At 45.5% G+C, this 24189-nt stretch overlaps 1 protein-coding gene across 1 annotated transcript in view; it reads right to left on the bottom strand.

Moving 5' to 3' along the window:
• Positions 1-346: 346 nt before the first annotated feature.
• Positions 347-24189, bottom strand: part of Maml2 (mastermind like transcriptional coactivator 2) — a 254013-nt gene continuing 230170 nt past the window's right edge. Inside the window, exons 3-5 of the mRNA XM_048344055.1 lie at positions 9292-9495; positions 5834-5945; positions 347-4891 (exon numbers count right to left, since the gene is read on the bottom strand). Of these exons, the coding sequence (XP_048200012.1) occupies positions 3903-4891; positions 5834-5945; positions 9292-9495 (1305 nt within the window). The 3' untranslated portion in view covers positions 347-3902. The remainder of the gene's footprint in view (positions 4892-5833; positions 5946-9291; positions 9496-24189) is intronic.

Genomic DNA, 24189 nt, shown 5'->3' with positions numbered 1-24189 from the left:
ATGGCTTCCTCCTGTCATCCCTGGATGCCCTAACTATCCTCCACTTGGCTTCTCAAGGGCCCTTGGCCTGTCTAATTCAGTCCTTGTTTTAACGTGTCTCTTGAAATCTTTTTTTTTGGCCAGTCCTGGGCCTTGGACTCAGGGCCTGAGCACTGTCCCTGGCTTCTCTTTGCTCAAGGCTAGCACTCTGCCACTTGAGCCACAGCGCCACTTCTGGCCATTTTCTATATATGTGGTGCTGGGGAATCGAACCCAGGGCTTCATGTATACGAGTCAGGCACTCTTGCCACTAGGCCATATTCCCAGCCCTCTTGAAATCTTTGTGGAGGTTTTTGTGTCTTAATCTAAAGCTCTTGTACACTAAGTCAGAGGTGGGATTTCTAGTAGTCCATACGACTGAGACCCAAGAGAAAGCTGATTGCTTGGTCACTCCCCAGGGAAGGGGACATGGGTTTCCACTGGAAAACAGAGCTGCTCTGCTGGAAAGGGAGTTTTTAAAGACGTTCTTCCTTTGCCAGCCACTGACGTCAATGCTCAGAGGCAGAAGTCTTCAGTCTTCTTCTTTAGAAGGATGTGATCTCTCTCTCTTGCTCTCTTTCCATCTATCTCTTTCTCTCTCTCTTTTAATTTGTGTGCATATTATTTATTTTTACTGATGTTGATTTTTACTTTTTTACTATCTAATCTAGGTTCTTTGGTACAAGGGCCACTTTTCCCCAAAAAATATGTTCTTGGAATTGCTATGTCAAGTATCACTTTTACAATTGTCCCATTAATGATGGTAATAAAGAAGAGTAGATCAGGAGGTAATGGAGTGACCTATTTAGACAATGGGCAGGAGAATGTGGAATAGATGTTCTTACCTCCTACAGTGGCATATCTCTCTTTTGACTTTCTTGATTAAAGAAGGTTATTAAATAGTCTCCATCAGGCTGTGTTGACTGAACCCTGCTTGCTCTGCCAGGTCTGACCAAATGTCACAAAGCAAGCCAGGCAAGTGACCACAAACAGGGAGAATGGGCAGTGTTTCCTCAGTCCTTAGTAGGGGTTCTAATACAAGCTAAGAAAACTAATCTGTACTGACAAGAGGCAGGTCAGCATTTCACTAGTATTGCAAGCTTCCTGCAGGAAAAATTTGCCTTTAAATACTCATTGGTGTTACTCATTCCCAGAACTTTCTGGAATGTAATAATATTGCTGGTGACTGAAAGTATGATCTCATACAAGAAAACCACTTCTGAATTTTTAAATTATTTTTTACACACAGAATCACACACAATACAAAATGCTTGTTTTACAAGTTGAAATCTTTACAGTTGTGGGTACGTTACAGCAGTGAGGATGTATTAGTGCATTCACATGGAGTCATTGCGCTTAACACAAAGCTGAGAATGAATCATTTGTTTAAATTGCTTTCTAGTCTGAATTTTAAAAAGAAAGGAAAAAGTAATTCTGCCTCCTGTATAATATGTCAGGATGATAAACAATGTCTACAATTAAGTAGTCTGGTATCTATAAATGGGGGATTGTATTCTAATAGCTTTTAAGTTATAAATCATTAAAGTTCTGTCTAAATATGTCCATCAAATTGTCATTATCTCAGCTTTCAGGAAAATGACATCATCTTTGGTAATAGGCTGCCAACAAACAGAAATTATAGATTATACCATTTTCCCAAAGAATCTTGCATTTTGATGAATAGCTGAATAAATAGACATTAATTATGAAATTCACATTAAGAAAGAAGAAAATTCAAACATTCTGGTTGCTTTATCTTTTAAATTTGATAGCTACTGCAAACACACTATTAATGTTAGGGTAAAAATCATCTGAATTATAGGAGTGAAGATGGGAAATGTTGGCAGATATATACAGTAACTTGGAAGAGCCATAGAATAAAAGTTTTATATGTACATTATTTTCCCTCTCTTTTTGTATGGAATAACAACACTGTATAAAATGGAAAAACACAGTAGACTACATGCAAAAAAGATTAATACAATGTGCACAGAAGAATAATCAAATCAGACATGAGAACTATGGGCTTTATAAAGAATTTGGAGCAGGAAAACAAAAAGGGAAGGATTGAAACCTGGAATGCTTTCTTACTAAGGTTTCAGAATATAAATGTGTCTAACAATTCTCGTGAGACCTTCCAGAAGTTCCTACCTGACCCACCCATGGTTCAAGCTAAAAATAAACTGTCCTAGTATACAAAACTTTGTGTATTAGCATACAAAAGGTAACAATTTACTTTTTGTATAAAATATAACCTTTTGATAGTATATTTATTTCACATATGTATAAATATAACACAAAGAATATGTTTTAAGTATTTCTACCAAAATATTCTTTACAAAAGTGTACAAAACAAGTAATTCATTTGTATTTACAAATTAGCACAGCAAAGATCCTGGGCTAGTGACCTTGGTGCTAAGGGTGGACAGCGCCCCCTAGGCGCCGTTAGGCCTGGAGAGGGCTTTGCAGAACTTTCCAAATGTGTTCTTGTTTTTGTTTTAATTTGAGCTGATACTAAAAGACGTGGGTTTTAAATGGTTTCAGATAGGTTGCATTTGATAGTTGAAAGTGTGAGTGTGTAACTGAAAGGTTGAGCATAACTTTTGCTGTTCCCTAACTAGGAAAACGAGAGCCGTATTCTGCACTGAACGGGTATCTTGCGCGTGGGTACTGGGGTTAACAAAGATGCTGTTTTTGATGTAGCACTCATCCCGAGGTGGGGAGATCGTGTAGCACATGGTTTCACGGTGGCAGGCAGAGAAATGTGAGTAGACTGACATCAGCAGACCCTATTCTCTGTGGCCCTTCAACCAAGCCCATTAGACATCCAAAGAAGGATTATTTTTTCTCTCAAGTATGCTTTCCTCAAAACTCCATGAAAAAGATTTGTACCCACTTATACCTGCCATTCCTGTTTTTATTTTTTTTAACACTAATCAAAACATGATGCTTTCTAATTGCAGTTTGGCCCTCTAAACTTTTATTCCTTACAAACCACTTTCTGGCCATCAAAAATACTAGAAAGACAAGGCTTCATTTGCCTCGGCTTATGAACCAGCCAAAGGACTCCAGTCCCAATAAGTAAAACTTCAGGCTATGAATCTCCTTTATGGCAACGTCCAACTTTTTAAGGTGAAATTGGAGGCAGGCAATGCGCCTCAGTATTTCAGCATGCTTAGGAGAGGTCTTGGTTATCTAAAACTCAGACAAGAATGGGTTCCGAAACAGGTTGTGGAAATCAGATTGCGCAGTTTGACATCCTTCTTTTGTCACTAGATATAGATCCCACTGAAATATAGCATGTGTGGAGAAATTGAACAAGTGAGGGATGAATTGAGGGAAGGAATTCGACTACCCACTGAATGCTTTCTAAGTTGCTGACTTTCCCTTCCAAATAAACCTGTAACATTTTGATATATCCCGCAAGCTTTATGAAAATCAAATGACAAAACAGTGGGAAATTAAACCACCCTCATCTATGAGAGCAAATTAAGGAATTTGTTGCTATCAAGTGGAACTAGTATCCCCTCGTGATATGGGGCTTAAACAAATGACAAGCTCTGTTTTATTTCCTCTGTGGGGGGAGCTGGGGAAGCCTATTTCACACAATGACACATCAGCCAGACAGTTCTGTTTGGGTCACTTGGGTGACACAATCTGAAGCTTAGGCAGGAAAGTGACCCCGATGTGTTACTTTCAGGTTTCAGAGTTTAAACAAGAATTTGGACCAGAATATCCAGAACTGCGCTGACTTTCTGCTGTCCACGCCGAGGCACTGGCCTGCTTGTGTGGTACACTTGTGCAAGGCACAGCTTGGCCTTGGTGGTGTCCTTGTCAAATGCGGCTCTGGAGTGCTTGTCGCTCGCCATCTGACACCCCTCCCCTCAGGAGTTGCTCCCCAGGATTTCGTCGAGATTGATGTCCTTCATCCAGTCATCCTGGCCCGTCTCTGTCTTCAGCAGAGAGTCGATGAAGTCCACGTCGCTGTTCAGCGCTGGGCCCACACCGTCCACCTGTGGGCCAAGGAAGTCAAAGGCCAGCTCGCTGACCGGCTCGGTGCCCTGGAAAGCCCTTGAGCTTGGGCTGGATGAAGGGAAGTGGCTGGGAGTTAGGGCTGGTGGCTGGCTCAGGCCAGTCCTGGGCAGATTCAACCCTGTCCCTGCTGGGCTCAGATGAGACAGAGCCTGGGTGCTCAGCAGGTTGGGTCTGAGGCTCAGGCCCCTTGGGGGAACCAAGGTCTGTCCATTTAAAGTCTGGCTCGTTTGGCTGGCAGGTCTCACTGGCAGGATGGGTGTCGACTGGCTTTGTGGGGCCACTGTCCTCTGGGGCAGCTGCTGGCTCCCCCCGGCCTGCTGCAGGGACTGACCGGGGGCATAGGCTGCCCCCGAGGCCACCTGTGGGCTGGCCGCCACCTCCTGAGAGGCCCAGCTCCGTGCCGCTGTGTTGGGTGTGGCCGTCACATTCGGCCTCTGGCTTGGCATGCTGGCCACTGTGTGGGTTACATTTGGTCTCAGCTGCGAATTGCCAGCAGATCCAGCTCCAAATCCAACTGACCCAGCGGCCACACCGCTGCTGTTATTTGGCCCTAATGCAGATGGCCGCGACATCAGAGGGTTGCTTGGGTTTGCTATGAGTTGGTTGGGATTTCTCTGCGGGGTCAGCGGATTCATTCCCGGCGGGGCACTGTATGGGCCCGGCTGACTGCAGGGCAGACTTGCACACACCCCTGCGTTCTGCGCCACTGAGGGCAAGGCCGGCATTCTCGCCCCATGCGAGGCAGACAGGAGGCTGGGGTTTTGATTTAAAATGGTGTGTGTTGAAACTGGGTTTGGCAAAGCCTGAGTAGAGTTTAAACTCACTGAAGATGAGCCACCTGAGAAAGAGAAAAGAATTGTATCTGTTTATAACAGTCTTCTATTTGAAAGCAACTTTCAACTCAAAAACAAGAGAAATAACCAACAAACATACAATATAAAAGGAATAAGTCAACTTTTGATGGGAATAATCACCCTAGACCACTCCCTGATAAAGAGTTTACACATAACAGAAAGAAGGCTGAAACAGAATGGGGCTGAGTTAACAGGTTTCGCATTTTTCTTTTAGCTCTGAGACCAAGACTTAAACTTGGCACCTGAAGCTCTCCCTCACTGGCCGGCACTCTACCGGCTGAGCGAGGCCTCCAGCTCCTAAAGGGTTGGTTCTTCATGCTGTGTCAGGGAATCTCCATCTCTCTCGCCTTCTTTCTTTCTTTTTCCCCTCCCCTCTTTCCTAAGTAGTCCTTTATCAGACTTGTGCTCTATTCTTATCTTTATGACCTTCTCAGCAGATGGGTAACAGGTAAAACAGCTAAAGAGAAGTTGGGAAACTCAAGGGGATAAGTTAGCATACTTGACCAAGTACAGAGCCCTCTGGGCAGAGGAGCCGGGGAGGATGCACTGCAGGCAGGAGTTCGCTCAGACCGCAGAGAGAAGCTAGAATGAGGTGTCTTTTTTGGGAGGGGCTGGGAGTAGTGTTTGTCACCTATTTTATATTGGGAAAGGCATCAAAAAGATTTTCCTTGTGATTTGACAGGAACCACCTTCGATGCTCTGGGGAAGCTTACTGAAAATGCCACGTGCTTTCCACTATTCCTTGGTGGCCACACCATCTGAAAAGAAGCCTTTCAAGAGAAGCCACACGTGTGGCACCGGAGGCCTCGGCCTCTGCCGGGTCCCGCCACCTGGGTCAGGACCCTGCGTGGAGACACCTGAGCTCTGTGTTAGGATGCGGTGGCTACCCGCCCCAGGCCAGAACCACCAAGAAAGGAGACACTCACCGGAGTACGGGGCTGCGGGCTGGAGACTGCCCACATGTCTTCTTTGGTCTTTGTAATCTGGGGGTGGCCTCGTCAGATGGCGGTTTATCTGATCTTGTGGGGAGATTTTCTCCTTAGGTACAAAAAGGAAAATGTGTTAAAATTATATCATTATGTTTCCACTTATAAACATGAATGTTACTCAAAAAAAGTAAAAGTATCAGAACAATTTTGTAATCACTGGTTGCAAATCATAACCTGCTTTGGTAGTGGTAACTCAGAGATGCACCTTTTCCCGTTTCAATGAAGTTCCTCCGTGGAAGTGTATCTACTTCTGCACGATATCCCACACACTACCAGGTCCAGTGAGAAATTACAAGTAGGTTTCCTCTTTTTTGTACCCCCCCCATAATTAATCCTCCAAGGTAAGCAGGACTATTTTTAATTAGAGGAAGAAGCTTCCTTAGGCAAGTTGATTTGCCCACAGCCACGCAATGAAAGCACAGAGACTAAATCCGAGCTAAAGACTCAGGTTCCTTCCATCATGCAGTGCAAGGCCCCTTGTTGGTATTGTGCAGTGTTCCCTTCTCAAATCACAAAACCTTCCCTGTCTTTCATGTTTTCTTTCTTCGGCCACCTTTGGATCCTTACAATAGATGAGTTGGGGAGTTAAAAGATGAGCTGAGGAAATTCTTTTAATATTGCCCATGCCCTCTGGCAAAGACTCTGGACTGGAAATGTGGCTTAGTGGTAGAGTGCTTGCCTCACATGCATGAAGCCCTGGGTTCGATTCCTCAGCACCACATAAACAAAAAAAAGTCAGAACTGGTGGCTCACGTGGTAGAGTGCTAGCCTTGAGCAAAAGAAGCTCAAGGAGAGTCTCCAGGCCCTGAATTCAAGCCCCAGTACTGGCCAAAGAAAAAAAAATACCCCAAAAAAGAACCCTGGAGCCTCCCTGCCAGCCATTCCTCATTAAGCAAGGGAACAGCGTGGCACAGTGAGGTGTCTCAGACAACCTAGAAACTACCACAGGATTTAGCAATGGCCCTTGTAAGCCAGTGGAGATTTTTCTAGATTGAAAACTGTCAGAAAGTGAGGTTGGCTACCTGATTTAGTAAAGTAGTTATTGCCTACTTAGCACGAGAGGGTGATGCTCTGTATTTGAGGAGTCAATCATATGGTGATCATGTTTTAGACAAAATTATGCAGTGGCCGTATTTCGTCTCTCTTTATCATGGCATCTGAGTGACCCTACCTGAACTTGATATATATATTTTTTAAATTAATTAATTTTTTGCCAGTCCTGGGCCTTGGACTCAGGGCCTGAGCACTGTCCCTGGCTTCTTTTTGCTCAAGGCTAGCACTCTGCCACTTGAGCCACAGCGCCACTTCTGGCCATTTTCTATATATGTGGTGCTGAGGAATCAAACCCAGGGCTTCATGTATACGAGGCAAGCCCTCTTGCCACTAGGCCATATTCCCAGCCCCTTGGACTTGATATTTTGCAACATCATTGATGCTCAACAGAGAACAAAACGACTTGGCTGTGAATGTCAGATCTCTCCAGAAATTAAGACGGCATTTTTCTTTCTTTTTCTTTTTTTTAATTCTTCATGTGGATCATAAAGTTTTCGGAATTGCTGCACTACAATTCTATATATACTCTAAAGCAACTGCCATTTTCAAGTTAAAAATAATCACATAACTCAGGAACTGGTGACTCACACCTGTAATTCTAGCTACATAGGAGGCTGAGATCTAAGAGTCACAGTTTGAAGCCAGCCCCGGCAAGCAAGTCCATGGGACTCTTATCTCCACTTAACCTCCAGAAAGTGGTGCTGTGGCTCAAAGTGGTAGAGCACTAGTCTTGAGCAAAACAGCTCAAGGACAGTGTCCAGACCCAGAGTTCAAGCTCCATGACTACCAACAACAACAAAATTAATAAGAATTGCATAGGTAGAAATAATGCTGTACTTATAGAAATTTTGTTTCTTTTCTTTCTTTCTTTTTCTTTCTTTTTTTTTTTTTTTGGCCAGTCCTGGGCCTTGGACTCAGGGCCTGAGCACTGTCCCTGGCTTCTTTTTTCTCAAGGCTAGCACTCTGCCACTTGAGCCACAGCGCCACTTCTGGCCATTTTCTGTATATGTGGTGCTGGGGAATTGAACCCAGGGCCTCGTGTATACGAGGCAAGCACTCTTGCCACTAGGCCATATCCCCAGCCTGAAATTTTGATAGAAAACTGATATGCAGCAGAGCTGGCTGTGTCATTTGGTCTCAGGCTGTGGCTCCTTATACAGCGGGCGGAGTCATCTGTAAACACATTTCTCACCATTTCTTACTCGAGAGCAAGTCAGCTAGCTTCTCACTGTTTCTTCTTCCCCTGCAGACTCCACTTGCCATTCCTTTAAAAACTTACTGTTCATACCGTGTGTGTGTGTGTGTGTGTGTATGTACACGCGCGCGCATGCACATATGTGTTCTGGGAATCACGCCTACAGCCTCACTCACACGTGCTAGAGGAGTGCTCTGCCACTGAGCTTCACTCAGAGCTTTCACTTTTCCTACTTCTTTGTACTCTGACTCCATTGACTTGGAGATGTTCAACGTTTGCCCTTTCTCGTGTCATTTGACTAAAACATGAAAAGGGAGAGAATGAGACACCAGAGGCAGTGATCGTGTTAGGGATGGAGAGGGCTTGGGTGGCCCAGTGTGTGTGTACGTTTGAGAGTGCAGAGGATGAGCAGGGACATGGAAGCAGGAGTCATGCCTGGCTAGTATTTCTGAAATATGACCTTGCCTTTCTAAAAAGGCCACACAAATATAGTAAAAATGGAAAATGCATGTTCATATTTTCTTAAAAAATGACCCTTCATTCTGAGTCTTGGCTTTGACCTCTGTCTGAGTGGAGGGAGTGCTTCTGGAGCTGGGGAATGACCTTGATCTCCTCTGGGGCTGGGGAGTGACCCTGGTCTCCTCTGGGGCTGGGGAGTGACCCTGGTCTCCTCTGGGGCTGGGGAGTGACCCTGGTCTCCTCTGGGGCTGGGGAGTGACCCTGGTCTCCTATGTCCTGCTCTCTGGGGCTGGGGAGTGACCCTGGTCTCCTGTGTCCTGCTCTCTGGGGCTGGGGAGTGACCCTGGTCTCCTGTGTCCTGCTCTCTGGGGCTGGGGAGTGACCCTGGTCTTCTCTTCCCTGCTCACATGTCCTCAGTGTTTTCTCCACATTCCAGAGCAGGCCAGGGCTAGTCAGAGGAGGTAGAACATTCCAAATGGTCACCGGCTGGCAAATTAAGCGTTCCCTTTTTTTTTTTCCCCCCTGTAACACTAACTAACTGTATGGAATTTGTCTCTCTTACAACTAGGACATGCTGGTTGCTGTCTCACAAGTAAGCAGAGAGAAAAGCATAGTAAACAGAGATGGGTAAGAGTGACTTGTTCTGTGGGGCCGGGCACACACAGCAGGAGGTGGGTGTGAGCCTTACCGAGTCTGCCAGCATCTGCTGCTGGAGAAGGAGCTGCTGCTTCTGCTCTGCGATCTGTCTCTGCAGCATCTGTTTCTTCCCCATCAACTGCTGATTCAACAGTGATTGCTGGGAGCTCACGTAGCCACTTCCAGTGTTTGGATTGGAGCAAGAGTTGGGACTTGGACTGGGGCCTGTGTTCTGCCCTACCACAGAGTGTTGATCCTAAAGAAGAGCAAAGGGGGGCCAGGCAGATTGTGAATTAAATGAAGAAAAATGCAGCATAAAAATCATATCCTTAGATTCCAAACATTTTTCACAGCATGAAAGTTCAAGCGTGTTAGTGGGCTGGACATTGGAGGCTTGTTGTGGAGGAAGCCATTGTGTACACGGGTACAGAAGCAGGTGGGCCCGAGGCAGGGGTGTCGGACAAGTGCCACAAGACTTTGGTGGGATTTCTACATTCCAGAAGGTGTTTGTGGAACCCCAAAGAAACAAAGCAGGTAAACGTAGGCAAGATTTCAAGAGCAAACACAGAATAACAAACTCTTTTTTACCCTAAACTGTGCATGTATTATTGTTAAACATGATGAAAATGATGTTTTAATTCGTGTATTTAAAGTTGAATAACCATTTCAGGCAGAAGGCATTTATGCAATAAGAAACCTCATTATTCACTGACACTGAGAAAGCACTGATTAAAAACTCTTATTGTGGGCTGGGGATATGGCCTAGTGGCAAGAGTGCTTGCCTCGTATACATGAGGCCCTGGGTTCAATTCCCCAGCACCACATATACAGAAAACGGCCAGAAGTGGCGCTGTGGCTCAAGTGGCAGCCTTGAACAAAAAGAAGCCAGGGACAGTGCTCAGGCCCTGAGTCCAAGCCCCAGGACTGGCAAAAAAACAACAACAACAAAAAAAAAAACTCTTATTGTACAGCCAGGCAACAGTAGCTCATGCCTGTAATCCTAGCCACTCAGGTGGCTGAGATCTGAGGATTGTGGTTCAAAGACAGCCTGGACAAGAAAGCCCATGAGACTCTTACCCAATAACTTACCAAAGTGCTTCAAGTACAGCTGTAGCTCAAGGGATAGAGAGCTAGCCATAAACAAAAACACCTCAGCACCCAGGCCCTTAGTTCAAGCCACAGGACTAGCACAAAAAAACCACAAAGCAACAATAACAAAAAAAATCAAATTGCATGTAAAATAATTTTGGATAAGAGGATGCTAACTATTTTTAGGCAATGACAAATAAAGACCCTTTGGGGCAGAAAGCTATGGCCAGTCAAGTGTTCTCCTTGATTCTCAGCAATGTATGGAACATGGATGGAGAATTTATTGTCCAGTAATGAAGAAAAAAATGCTTGCATGAATAAAGCCTAGAAATCATAAAATGACATTTTTGATGGTATGACACAAGCACAAAGCTGAAGACAGTCTTCTGCACAGCGGCTGTTCTGCCCAAAGCCTTGCTCCCTGCCTGCCCAGCAGAGCAGGGCATCTGCTTAGATGGTTCTGACCTCGCTGACTCAGAGAGTGCACTGAGAAACACCAAACAGAACAGAGATGCGGTAGAACCACCTCCCACTCCCACCTGCATGGAGTAGGAAAACAGGCAAAGCACCGCTCAGGATGCCTGGTGGTAATGGGCTAGGGAATGACAAAAGCTTGCCAGCAGTGGTAACACATGCCTGTAATCACAACACTTGAGAGGCTAAGGCAGGAAGATGACAAGTTCAAAGCCACCCTCCATAGAGAAATCCTATCCCAACTTTTCTCCATTTCACCTCCAGAAAAAAGAAAGCCAGCAGTCCTAAACTTGGCCACTTGGCCTTGGCATATCCCCATGAATGCTCTTGAGCTGTTGCTTATAATGTCTGAATGAAGAAAAGGCTAACTTCAGATGTTTGCACATGATAGGTGTCTGCCTGTGTACTCATCTTCAAATAACAGGTATTGAGTGATTATAAGCAAGTTTCAAGGAAATCTGGAGAATACGGACCTGGCTCTTTCTTACCTCTCTTTTGTTCCAAGGAGAGGAGGTAAGTCTCAACGTGAATTGGGGGCAGTGCCAGGCCACAGCTAAATTCCATGCCCACTGGAAAATCCTGCTTGCCTACGCTTTTAAGTTTTATAGGTGCACTATTGGTGGGGCAACTTATTTTCCAAAATGGTCTGAAGGATGTTAGTCCTCTATATAATAAAGCCTTGGGCTGGAGATAATTGAAACATGGGCACAAATTGGTGGTGTGCATGTGGTTGATTTATATTTCATAGAAGCCGGATGCATGGTTTAATGCACAAAAAGTACCCTCCCCAAGCTTGTTGTGTGATTGGTTTGATATTTTGCCCGTGGATGACTGCAGAAGTATTAACTCACCAGGATGAAACATGAATTGAAACCTGCTGAAGAATAAAGGGAACACGTGAACTCTTTCAACTGGCACTTTTCTTTCTTAGACAACAAAGTGCCTGTCTTTCCAGGCATTAACAGTGTCTTCCTCAAAAGGTAATCTGAAATATTTTTGAATAAGATGTCAAAACTAAGAAATTTGGAACAAACCCACCATATCAGCCTTTCCAGCTACTTTAGCTGATTTTAAATTACATGATAAATATTTAAAGAAATACATACATAAGGAAAATCTTGTAAATATCAGTAATAAAGAGTGGAGGGATTGCTGGCCACTCAGTCATACTGTGATAAAGTCTCTGTAAATTATAGTCTATCTATGAGACCCTTTAGGAAGATGAGGACTAGTAAAACATAGTGCTGGGAATATCTCTTTCTTTCAAGTTGTTATGCAAGGGCCTGTCAGACAGGACTGATTGGAGCACAAGGCAGAATGAAGTCCCATTAGAAATGTGCTGAACAAAAATAGTCTCTATTTTGCTGAAGGATACTGAACTATGGAGACTCATTGAGTTTATTCCATTTCACAGTGAAAGCAGTTTTATGGGCTAAGCCAAACGACAGTTACTGCTACAAAGGAGTCAAAGTTTAGGGGCTAGGATTGTTCTCTTGCTTCTAAAATAATTTCTAGAGAGTATTTGTGTTCTTCTAGGCTCCTGAGAAAAATGGCTCTCTGTTTCTCTTAGTTTAGAAAGGGGAATATTTAATGGCCCCCCCACCCCCTACACACACAGAAAAATGAAGTAATGAAAATTTCTTGAGATCCAAAACAGTATTTTGGCCCTCGCTTTTTCCTGGCTTCCAGAACCAGGCATGAGCAATTCACAGAGCAAATCCAAGACAAAGTACCCAGCCGGGCACATCTGTACAGTGAGTCAGTCTCACAAATGGGCTGGATGTTGGATCAATCTTTCTGCTTTCCTCCCTTCTTTCTTCGTCTCCATGACCTGCCCAACTGTTCCTATAGGCTATTCATTTTCTGAGCTGTCTGTGATTTATTTATCTCTGCCTTAACTGTTTCATGTCTTCTACACACTAGGAGGCCCTCTTGCTTTAAAGTCACTTATCTGGGGCATAGGTAGTCAGGGAGTTGTAGGAGACTGAAGCGACGGCAGGACAACAACAAGTGGGAGAGAGCCACTCCTCAGGCAGGGTCCAGGAGAGAGCCTGGGACAGGAGCTGCCCATCTGCCTCAGGCTGCCAGGCCTCCAGGGCTCTGTTTCCAGGATCAGCAAATGATGACACAGCGAGCTGAGTCCTACCTGCCCCCTGACCAAGTTCTTTATAAATGACAAGATCTGTGGTATTCAACATAACCCGCACAAGCGTAGTACATTTTCAAGAAGTTATCACTTATGTTTGACTATTACTTGTTTCTGTAATTTTTATATTATGAGTCTCTCCTTTGTGGACTGTGAGAATTGATTTTAGTCATCTTTTTTTGTTATTGTTAGTCATAGGGCTTGAACTCTAGGCCTGGGCATTTTTCCTGAGCTCCTTCATCTCAAAGCTAGTGCTCTACCACTTGAGCCACAGCACCACTTCCTTTTTTCTGGTGAGATAAGAGTCTCACAGGACTTTCCTGCCCCAGCTGGCTTTGAACCATGATCCTTAGATCTCAGCCTCCTGAGTAGTTAGGATTACAGGCATGAGCCACCGGCATCTGGCTTTTAGTCATCTCTAATAACCTCTTTAGGCCTTACATTCTCCAACATTAAACATAGAGTTTACACTATAATCTCTAAATTGCATTCTAGCCCTAGCATGGTTGAAATTCCATTTTTATTTAATCAAGTAAGCAGTAAATACCAATGTGATTAAATAATTCAAGTTCTTTTTTCCATTGAATCTAATAGAATCTACCACATGACATAAGACTTTCGCCTGTTTGTAAGCAAATAATAGATTGGAGAGTGAGTGCTTAACTTATTCTCTTGCTCTGAAGTGACTGAGGCATGTGAACAGAGGCTTTGAAGTGGAAGTGTCAAGGAAGTTTATAGGGCTCAGTTACAGACATGTTCATCTATAGAAATGTTGAAGGCGCAATGTCAAGTGAGGTAGCTCTGATAATAACGCCTGACTTCTTAAATGATTCCATAAAAAGCATTCACATGTTACCTGATTTTGTAGGAAAGAGAAAACCTATAAACTATTTTGCTAGAGATAATCTATAATCTTTCAATCTCTATACTGGTCTAAAATATAAAAAAAGATATTAGCCTACAAAATAACATCATTCTGGCCCATTTCCTTTTGTGAGAAATGAAAGAATATCTTAATTATTGTAGGTTGTCTAAAGGACAGAAGTGTAGAAGGACTAACTGTGATCTATTTTCAAAGGCATTTCATCTATTCTGTAGGGCATGATTAGCTCTCTCTCAATGCATTCTTATAATGACTAAAGAGTATTAGAAAAGAGCCTCTTTGGATTAAGAGAGAAAGCCACTAAATACTTCAGTGTGACTTCAAACAGGTGAGTTCTCCCTAAGAATTGGCAAGAGATGACCTTTGAACAGTAGAGGTTTCACTTGGCTCAATCCCCTGGAAAACAGGCTATTTACCCAGTCTTATTTATACACACACATTTCATCTTCAGGGTGTCAAAGTAATGTTTTAGAAAGATGATAGCCTTGTGTGAACGGTGTGCTGTGGAGAAAAACGAGAAAGTCACTTAGTTCTGTTGGTCTATCTTTTCTATTGACATTGCTCAAATTAGCTTCATAAACTACAGCCAGATCTGCCATTCCCATGTGGCTAAAAGTCTACAAGAAAGTACCTGTGATTTAATTATATTGGTACGAGTGGGAAGAGCTCTCCCCCCCCCTCTCTCCCTCCCTTATATGCATGTGTGCATGTGTGTGCACACATGCACACACACATACACACACACACTCACATAGTACCTAACCTAGCACTCTGCCACTTGAGTCACAGTGCCACTTCTGGCCATTTTTCGTATATGTGGTGCTGGGGAATTGAACCCAGGGCTTCAAGTATATGAGGCAAGCGCTCTTGCCACTAGGCCATATCCCCAGCCCCTAAGCTTTCATTTTTTATCTACACCAATCTCAAGCACATCCTTGGTTCCACAAGATGACTCCTCTGTGTCACTCCATCCAGAGAGAGCTCAGCACAAGGCAGGGACATCCTGGCTCCTCTCCCCACATGGTGACCATGGTCACTCCATTCCCAATCGCATCTTTGTTATGGAATATGTCCATTCTTTTTGGTTCTGTGCCAGTACTGGGAATTGAACTCAGGGCCTCGAGCTAACCCTTAGCTTTCCCCCTCAAGACTGGCATTCTACCACTTGAACTTTACTTCTACTTACAGCTTTTTTTGCTGGTTAAGTAGAGATAAGCATTTCATCCTGCCTGGACTGGCTTCACACTGCAGCCCCCAGATCTCTGCCTTGTGAGTAGCCAGGATGACCAGCATGAGCCAACAGTGCCTGGCTGGGTGTCAGTTCTTTAGTTATGTTTTTTCTTACATTATGGTTCTCCAAGAACATAGACTGGTGACTTCAAGAGCATAGACTTTCATTCGTTATATACCTACTCATTAGTACAAACGGCCTAGTAGAGATACTCGTTATTATTTGCTGTCAAATTAATCAAAAAGTACATTATTTGTTTGTTTGTTTGTCTTTATGTCAGAGACAGTTACTCAAACTCAGTCCCTGACACTTTCGCTCACTGACTAGGGCTCCCCAGTGGAGCCACGCCTCCAGCCCCAAGTAAGCACTTAGATCAGAAAAACGTCACCTGCAACACAGCTTATTATTATTTAGATGTCAGCCTATCAAAAATTCTTCATTAAGATGATAAATGTCAATATTAGATGTACTATGTCTTATCTGGAAGCCCTAATGCTTGTCAATGTAAGACGCCACAGAAGTCTTTTGCTTACAATGAAAGCATTTGAACACAAATCCACATGTGCGCCTAGGTGAACTCGCACCCTCTTCCTTCCAGCAGCTCCGTGGTGTGGTTTCCTTACTTGGGACTGGGAACAGATCCTTGGCTGGAACAAAGCTGTCCAGCAAGTCCTCGGTCTGGTAAACATTTGTGGCGTACGCTCTCACTGCTGGTTCAGAGAGGATGGAGAAGGGAGACCCACGGCCTACGCCTTCAGCAGTGTTTACACCATCTGGAACTTTCCAGTTCCACGTGGGACTTGTTGGTTAAAGATACACATTTGGAATGGCAGCATTTATTTAGCAGCTGGCTAGATCTAAATAACAGTTCATTTGGTTTACTATCTAAGCATTTCTGAATATTTAAATCAAAACTGTGACTCAATGTAAGCCAATTGGATCCCCTTTAGAATGAGAAAATACTGCTATTCAGCTATCCTGAGAAGAAAACAAAACAAAATGAAATTGCTAGCTTCTCCATAAACTTAGCAGAGCCTGGGCTAGAATATAAAATACTATAGCAATCACTGAGCATCATGGAAAGTTACAGTCAGCCAACTATTTACTTTGCATACATATTCCCAAATAGTTGGCTTAAAAACACTTAACTGGGGCTGGGATGTAGCTCAGTGACAAAGTGCAACATCCTGGGTTTGATCCTCAGTACCAAAAAAGAAAAGACAGAAAAATACTTAACTGGAACAACGAAATCAACTACTATAGTTGTTTTGGTATTAGCAAGACGCAACATGATTCTCAAACACTACAATCTGACTTCCTTGATAGATTTTTACTGAAGTTCACCCTACGTAGATCTTTCCCCAAGGTTTGCCCTTCAGTCTCCTCAGAAACAGCCGTGTCTGTAGTGCTACGGAGATTCTAGTACCCATTGAAAATGTTCTTTGCAAGGTGTCAGGCAAGCACCGGTATTCCACGTTAGAAAGGTGACATGTTACTAAATATTTTGAGGGACAATTAACGAGTTTTGAGCTCTTTGAAGATAAACTGGATGTTAGATATAATGTGAAAATTGACTGGCTATAGGACATCGGGAAGGAAGGGCAATTCACTTGTTTTAAACTTGTAAAACCAAACGTCACTTAATGAAGATGATGGCTTTCCCACGCACAGCAGTCCTAATGTCCCTCGGCACTGCCACTTTCCTTCATCACTCAGTGACATGGGAATATTTTCTCATATATCTTCTTCACTTTACCTTAATTGTTTTTCAAGCAACTGGTTTTCTCCCAGATAATTAATATGCAACATAATCAAACATGCTGCTATAAAAAGTGGAGGGAGCACTGTTTTTATGGGAAAAAATACTACAGATCTGGATAATTCCACTAATTTAACTATCCTTATTACTCAAAGAGAAGAGACTAGTATGTAGAAGTGTTGGTCAAAGTTAATATTAGCAAAACCAACTGGTATACTTACAACTACCCAAGTCTTCAGTGAGTAGAAGGGACAGCTTAAATATTATTTCTATATATTCGCTTAGGAAAGGCAGGGAGAACATGGTGATTTACTAGTGAGCATTTGTCTTGGTAAAGGAAGGCTGTTGTGTTTCTATTCAAATGTGAACAATAACTCACAGTCTTGTATAGAGTGATTTATTTTAGTATGTTTTCCCTACCCCAGGATTCAAACAACTATTTAGAAATGTTCAAGGACATTTCTTCAAGGACCAACCTTATACAATGGTCACGGACTCCTTAACATAAATATCTATGGCCAAGGATGAGAAACCAATCATGGCTACCATGGTTTATAAAGCTGAGTGCTTGGGCTGGGGATATGGCCTAGTGGTAGAGTGCTTGCCTTGTATACCTGAAGCCCTGGGTTCGATTCCTCAGCACCATGCAGAAAACGGCCAGAAGTGGCGCTGTGGACTGGCAACACAAACAAACAAACAAAACCTATCTGTAAAGCTGAGTGATTGAATGATGCTCTTTGGAGGGTTATAGCCCATGAACAGAATCAGGAGCAAGTGTGAGTTTTGAGTACGATCGACTCACAGCAAGCTGTAATTCTCATAAGTAACCAAACCAATTATAGTTATTATGAGTTGCAAACCTCCAGATTTCTTTCTTTATATTTTCCCACTATAACATCACTTAGTTAGTATGTACTAGTTATACCATGCATTTTATGTTTATAATGTGCAATAGGTATATACACATACGTGTGCATACACATCTGTGTTGTACATATGCACACACATATACACATGTTGCATATGCACATGTACACATATCTATACATACACACAGACAGTGATCATTTCTCCAAGAAAACCGGATTTCTATTCAGATATTTAAGTGATTTTCACATGTGATTTTCACATTTGGGAGAGATTAGAGCACCTGTGTTAAGTGATGTTAGGGCAGATGGAGCGAACATTCCCAATTCCCCACAGGTTCAAGTAGTAGAGCAACGGCCTTGAGCAAAGAAGCTCAGAGAAGGCAAGAGAAATGGTGACACAGATTTACATTGGATTTCTGAATACACAGGAATGCCATAAAGAGGAGGTGTGTGTGTGTATGTATGTATGTGTATGCGGGTGAAAGTGTGTGTGTGTATGTATGTATGCGTATATATGTGTGTATGGGGGTGAAAGTGTGTGTATGAGCGTGTGTGTGTGTGAGTGTATGTTGTGTGTTGTGACTAGGTCTGCACCTACTTCTTTTATTATTAAACATTTTTAATGTGAAATTTTTTTTGCCAGAATTCAGCCACACCATGTGCGTGTTTGTTAGTTCTCTACTTTTGGTTGGAGTGCCGCGAGGTAAACAGCATGTGGGAGCTTCTTCTCTGGGAACCACTAGCAGGCACTGTTACAGCAATTTCACCACGTTCACTGTGGGGCAAAAGGACCTCAGAGCAGCCGAAGCCGCCACCGTCCCCCGTCCCCCCCCCCCCCCCGCCTCCCCCAGCCCAGCAGACCAGTCTGAAGAACAAAGGCTGGCAGTGACTAATGTGCATGTGCGCGGGTCCCTCGTTCCTGGCTGCAGGCCTCCCGCCCAGGGAGGCTGGTGCGTTTCCTGTGACTGGGCCCCACTGGGCCTCTGCAGGGCAGGCCTGGCCGCCTCCTCACCATTTTACTTTCAAATGCTACCAGCACCCCCAGACTCTCTGTGTGCACTTGTCTTGACTTCCATTCTGAGCCTGGCAAGCTCTGAATGGATACAGGGAAACGAACACAATAGGCCATTTACTTCCTAGCTACTTACTAGATAATGTTCAAAGACAGTGTAAGGAATTGAACACTATTTTCTAGAATAAACGTCATAAATCTGTTCCTTAAGCAACACAACAGTAAGTTGATATGATTTCGTCATGCTGTGGCTATAAGACACCTAGGCTACTGTTTCTAAGTAAACACAGCTTCTGAGCTGAGGAGGCATGGTGCTTTAAAGGCCACCAAGTGTTTTTGGAAATCCTCGTTCAATTATTTTTCTACTGAGGTGCAGCAGCGATACAGTTTGCTAACATTCTCATGCATTTTCAGTCATCTGCAGGAGAGCTAGTTGTGTAGTAGGCCCTGTGATCAAATGTCCACTTTTCTTAACAGGCTGAGGTGGAGGATCTCCCCCTCACATCCAACATGTAAATCTCCCTGACGTGTCTGTGCTGCCTGTGAATTAGGTCTGCCTCATATGGACAAGGCTTAGTGAAGATGGTGACTGTTGTCATTATTTAACTTCTGACATCATTACAGTCGGAATGAAGGAGTATAATTGCAGAAGAGGTATGTATCAGGGGTCACACATTAGTGGCTTCATGAGTTTTTAACCCTTTGTTAGTCCCTAAGAAATCACAAAAAGAAGGTTTTTGAGGTTGTCTTCAACAATTGGGAAATCCTAATGATTTTGAGCAGAGGTGTGCTACGGTCTGATGTGTGGTTTGAAGGTCACGGGGGAGGAAGGTAAACAGGAGCACGTGGGGAGAGAGGGCAGTGAAGCGGCAGTGGGAAGATGCTGCGACCTGCACAGGGGCGGAGGACCGTCACTGACAGCAGCCGATGGCCCACTGCTGGCTTCAGAGAGAGCAGACAGCGGCGTGACAGGAATGGGCGTGGGAGTAATTTTTTCAGGAAGTATTCCTGACAAGAGGAAGCAGAGGAGTAGGAGGAGGGGAGAAGTGGGGGAAGGAGAGAAGGAGTGTCAGAGGTTTTGTTTGCTATTAAGACTTGAGAGCCGTTTGTATGCATATGAGAATAATTTACAGGGAAAATGCTACTTGGGGAAACTATTAAGACCAATACCTTTATTTTGACCTGCTTAATATATATAGTTTAGTATATGAGGTTTTCCTTATGTATTTCATAGTAAATAATATGAGTAAGAGATATGATTACGTCAGTTACAATAGTGCCAATAATAATAATCTTTGCTACAGTTGTGATCATAGCACCAAAGGGCTGATTTATAATCCCTGCCCACATTCCGACTCGGAAGCACCGACTTCCCTTGTCCCCTGCGCTCCTGTCTCAGAGGACGCTAGCAGTTGCTGAGGGCCAGCTCGCCAGGCCATGGAGAGCGTCCAGGCACTAGCAGGCCCTGTGCCTGGTGGCCAGGGAGGCGGGTGTCGGGGAGTGAGGGCAGGCTCTCCTGCCGGCGGCACAGCCTGGCACTCAGACTGGTGAGAGGAAAGCAAGAGCAGCAGCACAGCGGGGGCCAGACGTCACTGGGAAACGCCACAAAGGCCGCATCAGTCCCTCAAAACACTTCCAGATAAACCTGGGTACAGGTGAAGCGACGCCTCTACAACCGCCTTTTCCTACCGCCCCCTTCCCCAGGGGCAGCCGTCCAGCACTGCGGCCCCCTGCCTGCTCCTGAGCTGGGACTCACGGTGCCCGCCCCGGAGCACGGCGGGACGCAGGGTCATAAAGACCTCCTTCTCCACGCTAAACACTATCTGCAGCCAACTTCTCTTGTTCTCAGCCGGGCCCATCATCTTCCAACTTCAATGGGGGCATGAATCGCCTCACGTTGCGTCCACGCAGCTCTGCCACGTCTCAGGTGTGTCCACACAACTCTTCCCGGAGCCCTCGTCACGCCGCTCACCATCTGGGCACTCTCACCGTGGTTCTGGGCTCCCACCGTCTGCTGTCAGGCTTGCCCAGGGTGGCGCCTGTCTTGTCTGTGTGCATGGATTCTCCACCTGCTCCTGCTTCTCCACCCCTGAGTTCCAGCGGAACCTCCGAGCATCCTGCAGAGGCTCATCCCTCAACTTCCCAGTGCCTATCTATGTGGTGTTGTGCCTGGTGCAGCCATCTCCTTGGCTGGCCCCTGTCCCGGATCTGTCTGAAACCCAATGCCTGCCTGGTGATAACCAGGGAATGCTGTCCTACTTCTCTGCCATTTCCATTCTGCCCTGAATCACTGCTGTTAAATGGGCCATGCGAATCTGTGCCCAGAGACGGAGCAGATGGGAACCCAGGGATTAGGGAGCGCACACAGAGGAGGGATTTGAGAAGGATTAGTCTTTCAGGAGTGGGAAGGGCAGAGAAGGACACCGGGAGGCTGATTTTAAGAGGGTTGCTTGGCCCTATAAGCACATGTGACGGTTGTATTTAGCCCATCTTCACCGCATCTGTGTGTCTGCTCCTCCGTGAACATATGTGGAGGACAGAGCTCTAGAACTGAGGCAAGAAAAGCAGGATTGAGAGCCACCCGCTCACCCGCTCACCTCCCCGCCCATCTGCTCAGGTGTGGAATGAGGCTAGCACTGAGACAAGTGCTGCTTACAGCGAGCCGACCGGGGGCTCAATCGGATGAAAGAACGCTTGAAGATGGACTCAGTCGATGAGAAAAGGCCTCGCGGATGGGAGGTAGAGAAGTGACAATAGGGTGGTGGGAAGCAATGGGCAAATAGCCCACCCTGGTAGCATTAGGCTCAACCTTAAAGACGAGGGGCAGTTGGCACATCTTAGTGAATGCTCTTCAATACTCTGAAGCAGGTACTGAGTCCAGGTGCCGCCAGAGGCTGCCCCACTCAAAAAGCCAGGTGGATGAAGTCTGAACACCCTACCAGAGGCCAGTCAGGGCAGACCTGACTTGGTGATACATTCTGCTGCTGATTTGCTGACTGAAAACTCCGGCCCACACCCTCAGAAGGTCTGCTGGGCCATCTGGGCAGGGGGCCAAGCCATAGAGGGCCAAGCCACAGGGGGTTCTGCACCGCATAGACGGCCTGCTCAGACTTCTTGCTGCTCAGGGGCATCTGGAAGCCTCTTTCTCTCCTACTGATTCCTCATGCACCCATTTGATCAGCAAGGTCCTCACACCTGCTGAAGTTTTGCAAGCTGCCCAGTAGCTAGGCACGGGCTATGCACAAAGATGCACTCCAGCAGGACAGAGAAGGCGCACAGAGGCTGTGCCAGACGTTCTGCACCCACACGGGTTGGCCAAGTACCACACGTCTTTCCCACTTACACATGTCCATCACCTCACAAACCTTTTCAGGCTGGAGGAAAGAGGGAATGGCTGGCATGCCCCGGGCAGGGTGGAAGATACAAAAGCGCAGGCAGCAGACACAGCAGATGGACAGAAAGTCGGGTCACCAGGAGAAGAGCTTCTGTCAAGACTAGGAAAGTTTTGCTGACCAGGGCCAGAAACACCTGCAACCTGAGTCTGCCTCCCAGCGCAACATGACAGATTAATGAAACCGCCAACTTTCAGTTGCCCGGGACTGAAACAAGTTAAGATATAGGATGATCATAAAAACAGAAAGCCCAGGTATCACAGGCACAGAAGAGCTGAGGGAAAGAAGAAAAGGCTGGTCAAAGGAGATTTGCGCAGTATTTTGGGGAAGTAAGAGTGAGGAGGAGGATACATTTTTAACAGATAGTTACATATTTTGTCTTAGGGAACAAAGATAACCAGAATTGCAATGGTAGAGAAGATTATTTTAGTCAAGTGACTGGGTCTTGGGTTTCTGGGCACCTGTGGCTCTTATCTGTAATCTTACTAAGGAGGCAGAGACGGGAGGATCATCCTTTGAGGCCAGCCCAGTCCTACCCCCCCCCCCCCCCAGGATAAAGAATTTCAGGGGACACCATCTCAAGCAATAGGTGGGTGCAGTGTCACCAGCACCAGCAGGAAGTGTGAGTATTGTGGTCCAGGCCTACACAGGCAAAGTGAGACCCTTTCTCAAAATAACTAGAGCACAAAGGACGAAGGACACAGCTCCAGCGGTAGAGTGCCTGCTTGCTGAGCATGGAGCCTTGTGTTCGACGGGTGTCAGGGTTCCGTTCCCACGCGTGGGTGGAGCGCTCAGCCTCAGCTTCTCTAAGACATCGTACATCGTAATAAGCAGGAGATGAAATCTCTTGTTGAATGGGTGGTTTTAGCCTGCTGAAAGGACATGTCCATTTAGAGAACAAGAAAAGCATGCAGGAGAAAAATAGCCCTCGGGACATGAACAAGGTGGGTCTGAGGTCCTGTTGGGGCGCAGTTTTTCAAGTTCATTCCTCACATCCAGGAGGATCGAAGGAGCCATTCCTCTTAAATGCTTTTCTCAGGTTCAAGTTTTGAACTGGAGAAATTGGCACCTGACACTTCCCTTCCCCGGCTGGCGCTGTGCCCTGAGCCGCGCCTCCAAGCCCACCTCAGACTTTTGTGGCAACACTCTGGCCAGTGATCTGGGATAAGGCACACACGGACCACTTTGTCTTTGCACTGGTCATAGAGGGGACAGAATTCATCAAATGGGAGAATTTCTTTTGTTACTCAGATAACTGAGTTCAGTAGAAAATATCCTCTAAATGGGTGAAACTTCCCAGAGAGCCTGAAAGATCAATGAAAGCAGAAACTGGTTCCATCGAAGGATGTCGGGCCACCAAGGCCATGTCAGGATGTGGCTCAGCCGTCCCTTGGCGGTGTCTGCTTTCCTCACATCAGGAAGGTTCTGTTCTCTTTTTGCCCCATTTGTGCTGTTGTCTTTGCCCTTTGGGTTCTGTCTTCCCAGGTCTCATGTCAGAATGAAAGAGCACACGATTTACTTGAGAACGATTCCCTTTTCCTGCTCCTTGTCCAGCCTGGTGCGGGGCTGTGGGCAGCAGTGCTGGCTCTGGGGTTGAGGATGGGGAGGGGTTGCAGCGGAGCGCAGGCCGGGCACCGCAGCACCCGTGGCTGGCCCGGTCAGCCCAGGCGGGCGAGGCAGAGCTGGAGGAGCGTCCGCTGCTAGCCGTGTTGCAGGCTGCGCATGACGAGCTGGCCAAACGTGCAGAGTTCTGGTTGGAAAGCTGGCAGAAGGGGACCAGAGGACAAGGATGGAAGGGTTTTTTGTTTGATTGTTTTTAGAACACAGACATTTCTTTTTGTCAGCGAAAAATTCTTGTATCAAAACTATGACTGCTAGGCATCCTCTGTCCGATTACCGTTCCCCCTTCATCTCAAAATCTGTAATATGTACCTTATCTTCAAGTTAAGGCGAATTCCTCTACGAAACAGACTTAGATGATAGCGGTGCTGAAGGATGTGGAGCATTTTAAATATAGAGACAACCTGAGCCTCTGGACCTGCACATGCAAGCTCGGCTACATCACCATCGCAGGCTAACGGGGGACCGGCAGCTC

Source organism: Perognathus longimembris, chromosome 3 (assembly GCF_023159225.1).
Source record: "Perognathus longimembris pacificus isolate PPM17 chromosome 3, ASM2315922v1, whole genome shotgun sequence".
Lineage (NCBI taxonomy): Eukaryota > Metazoa > Chordata > Mammalia > Rodentia > Heteromyidae > Perognathus > Perognathus longimembris.
The sequence above is the reverse complement of the archived record's forward strand: the minus strand, read 5'-3'. Positions and strand labels throughout refer to the sequence as shown.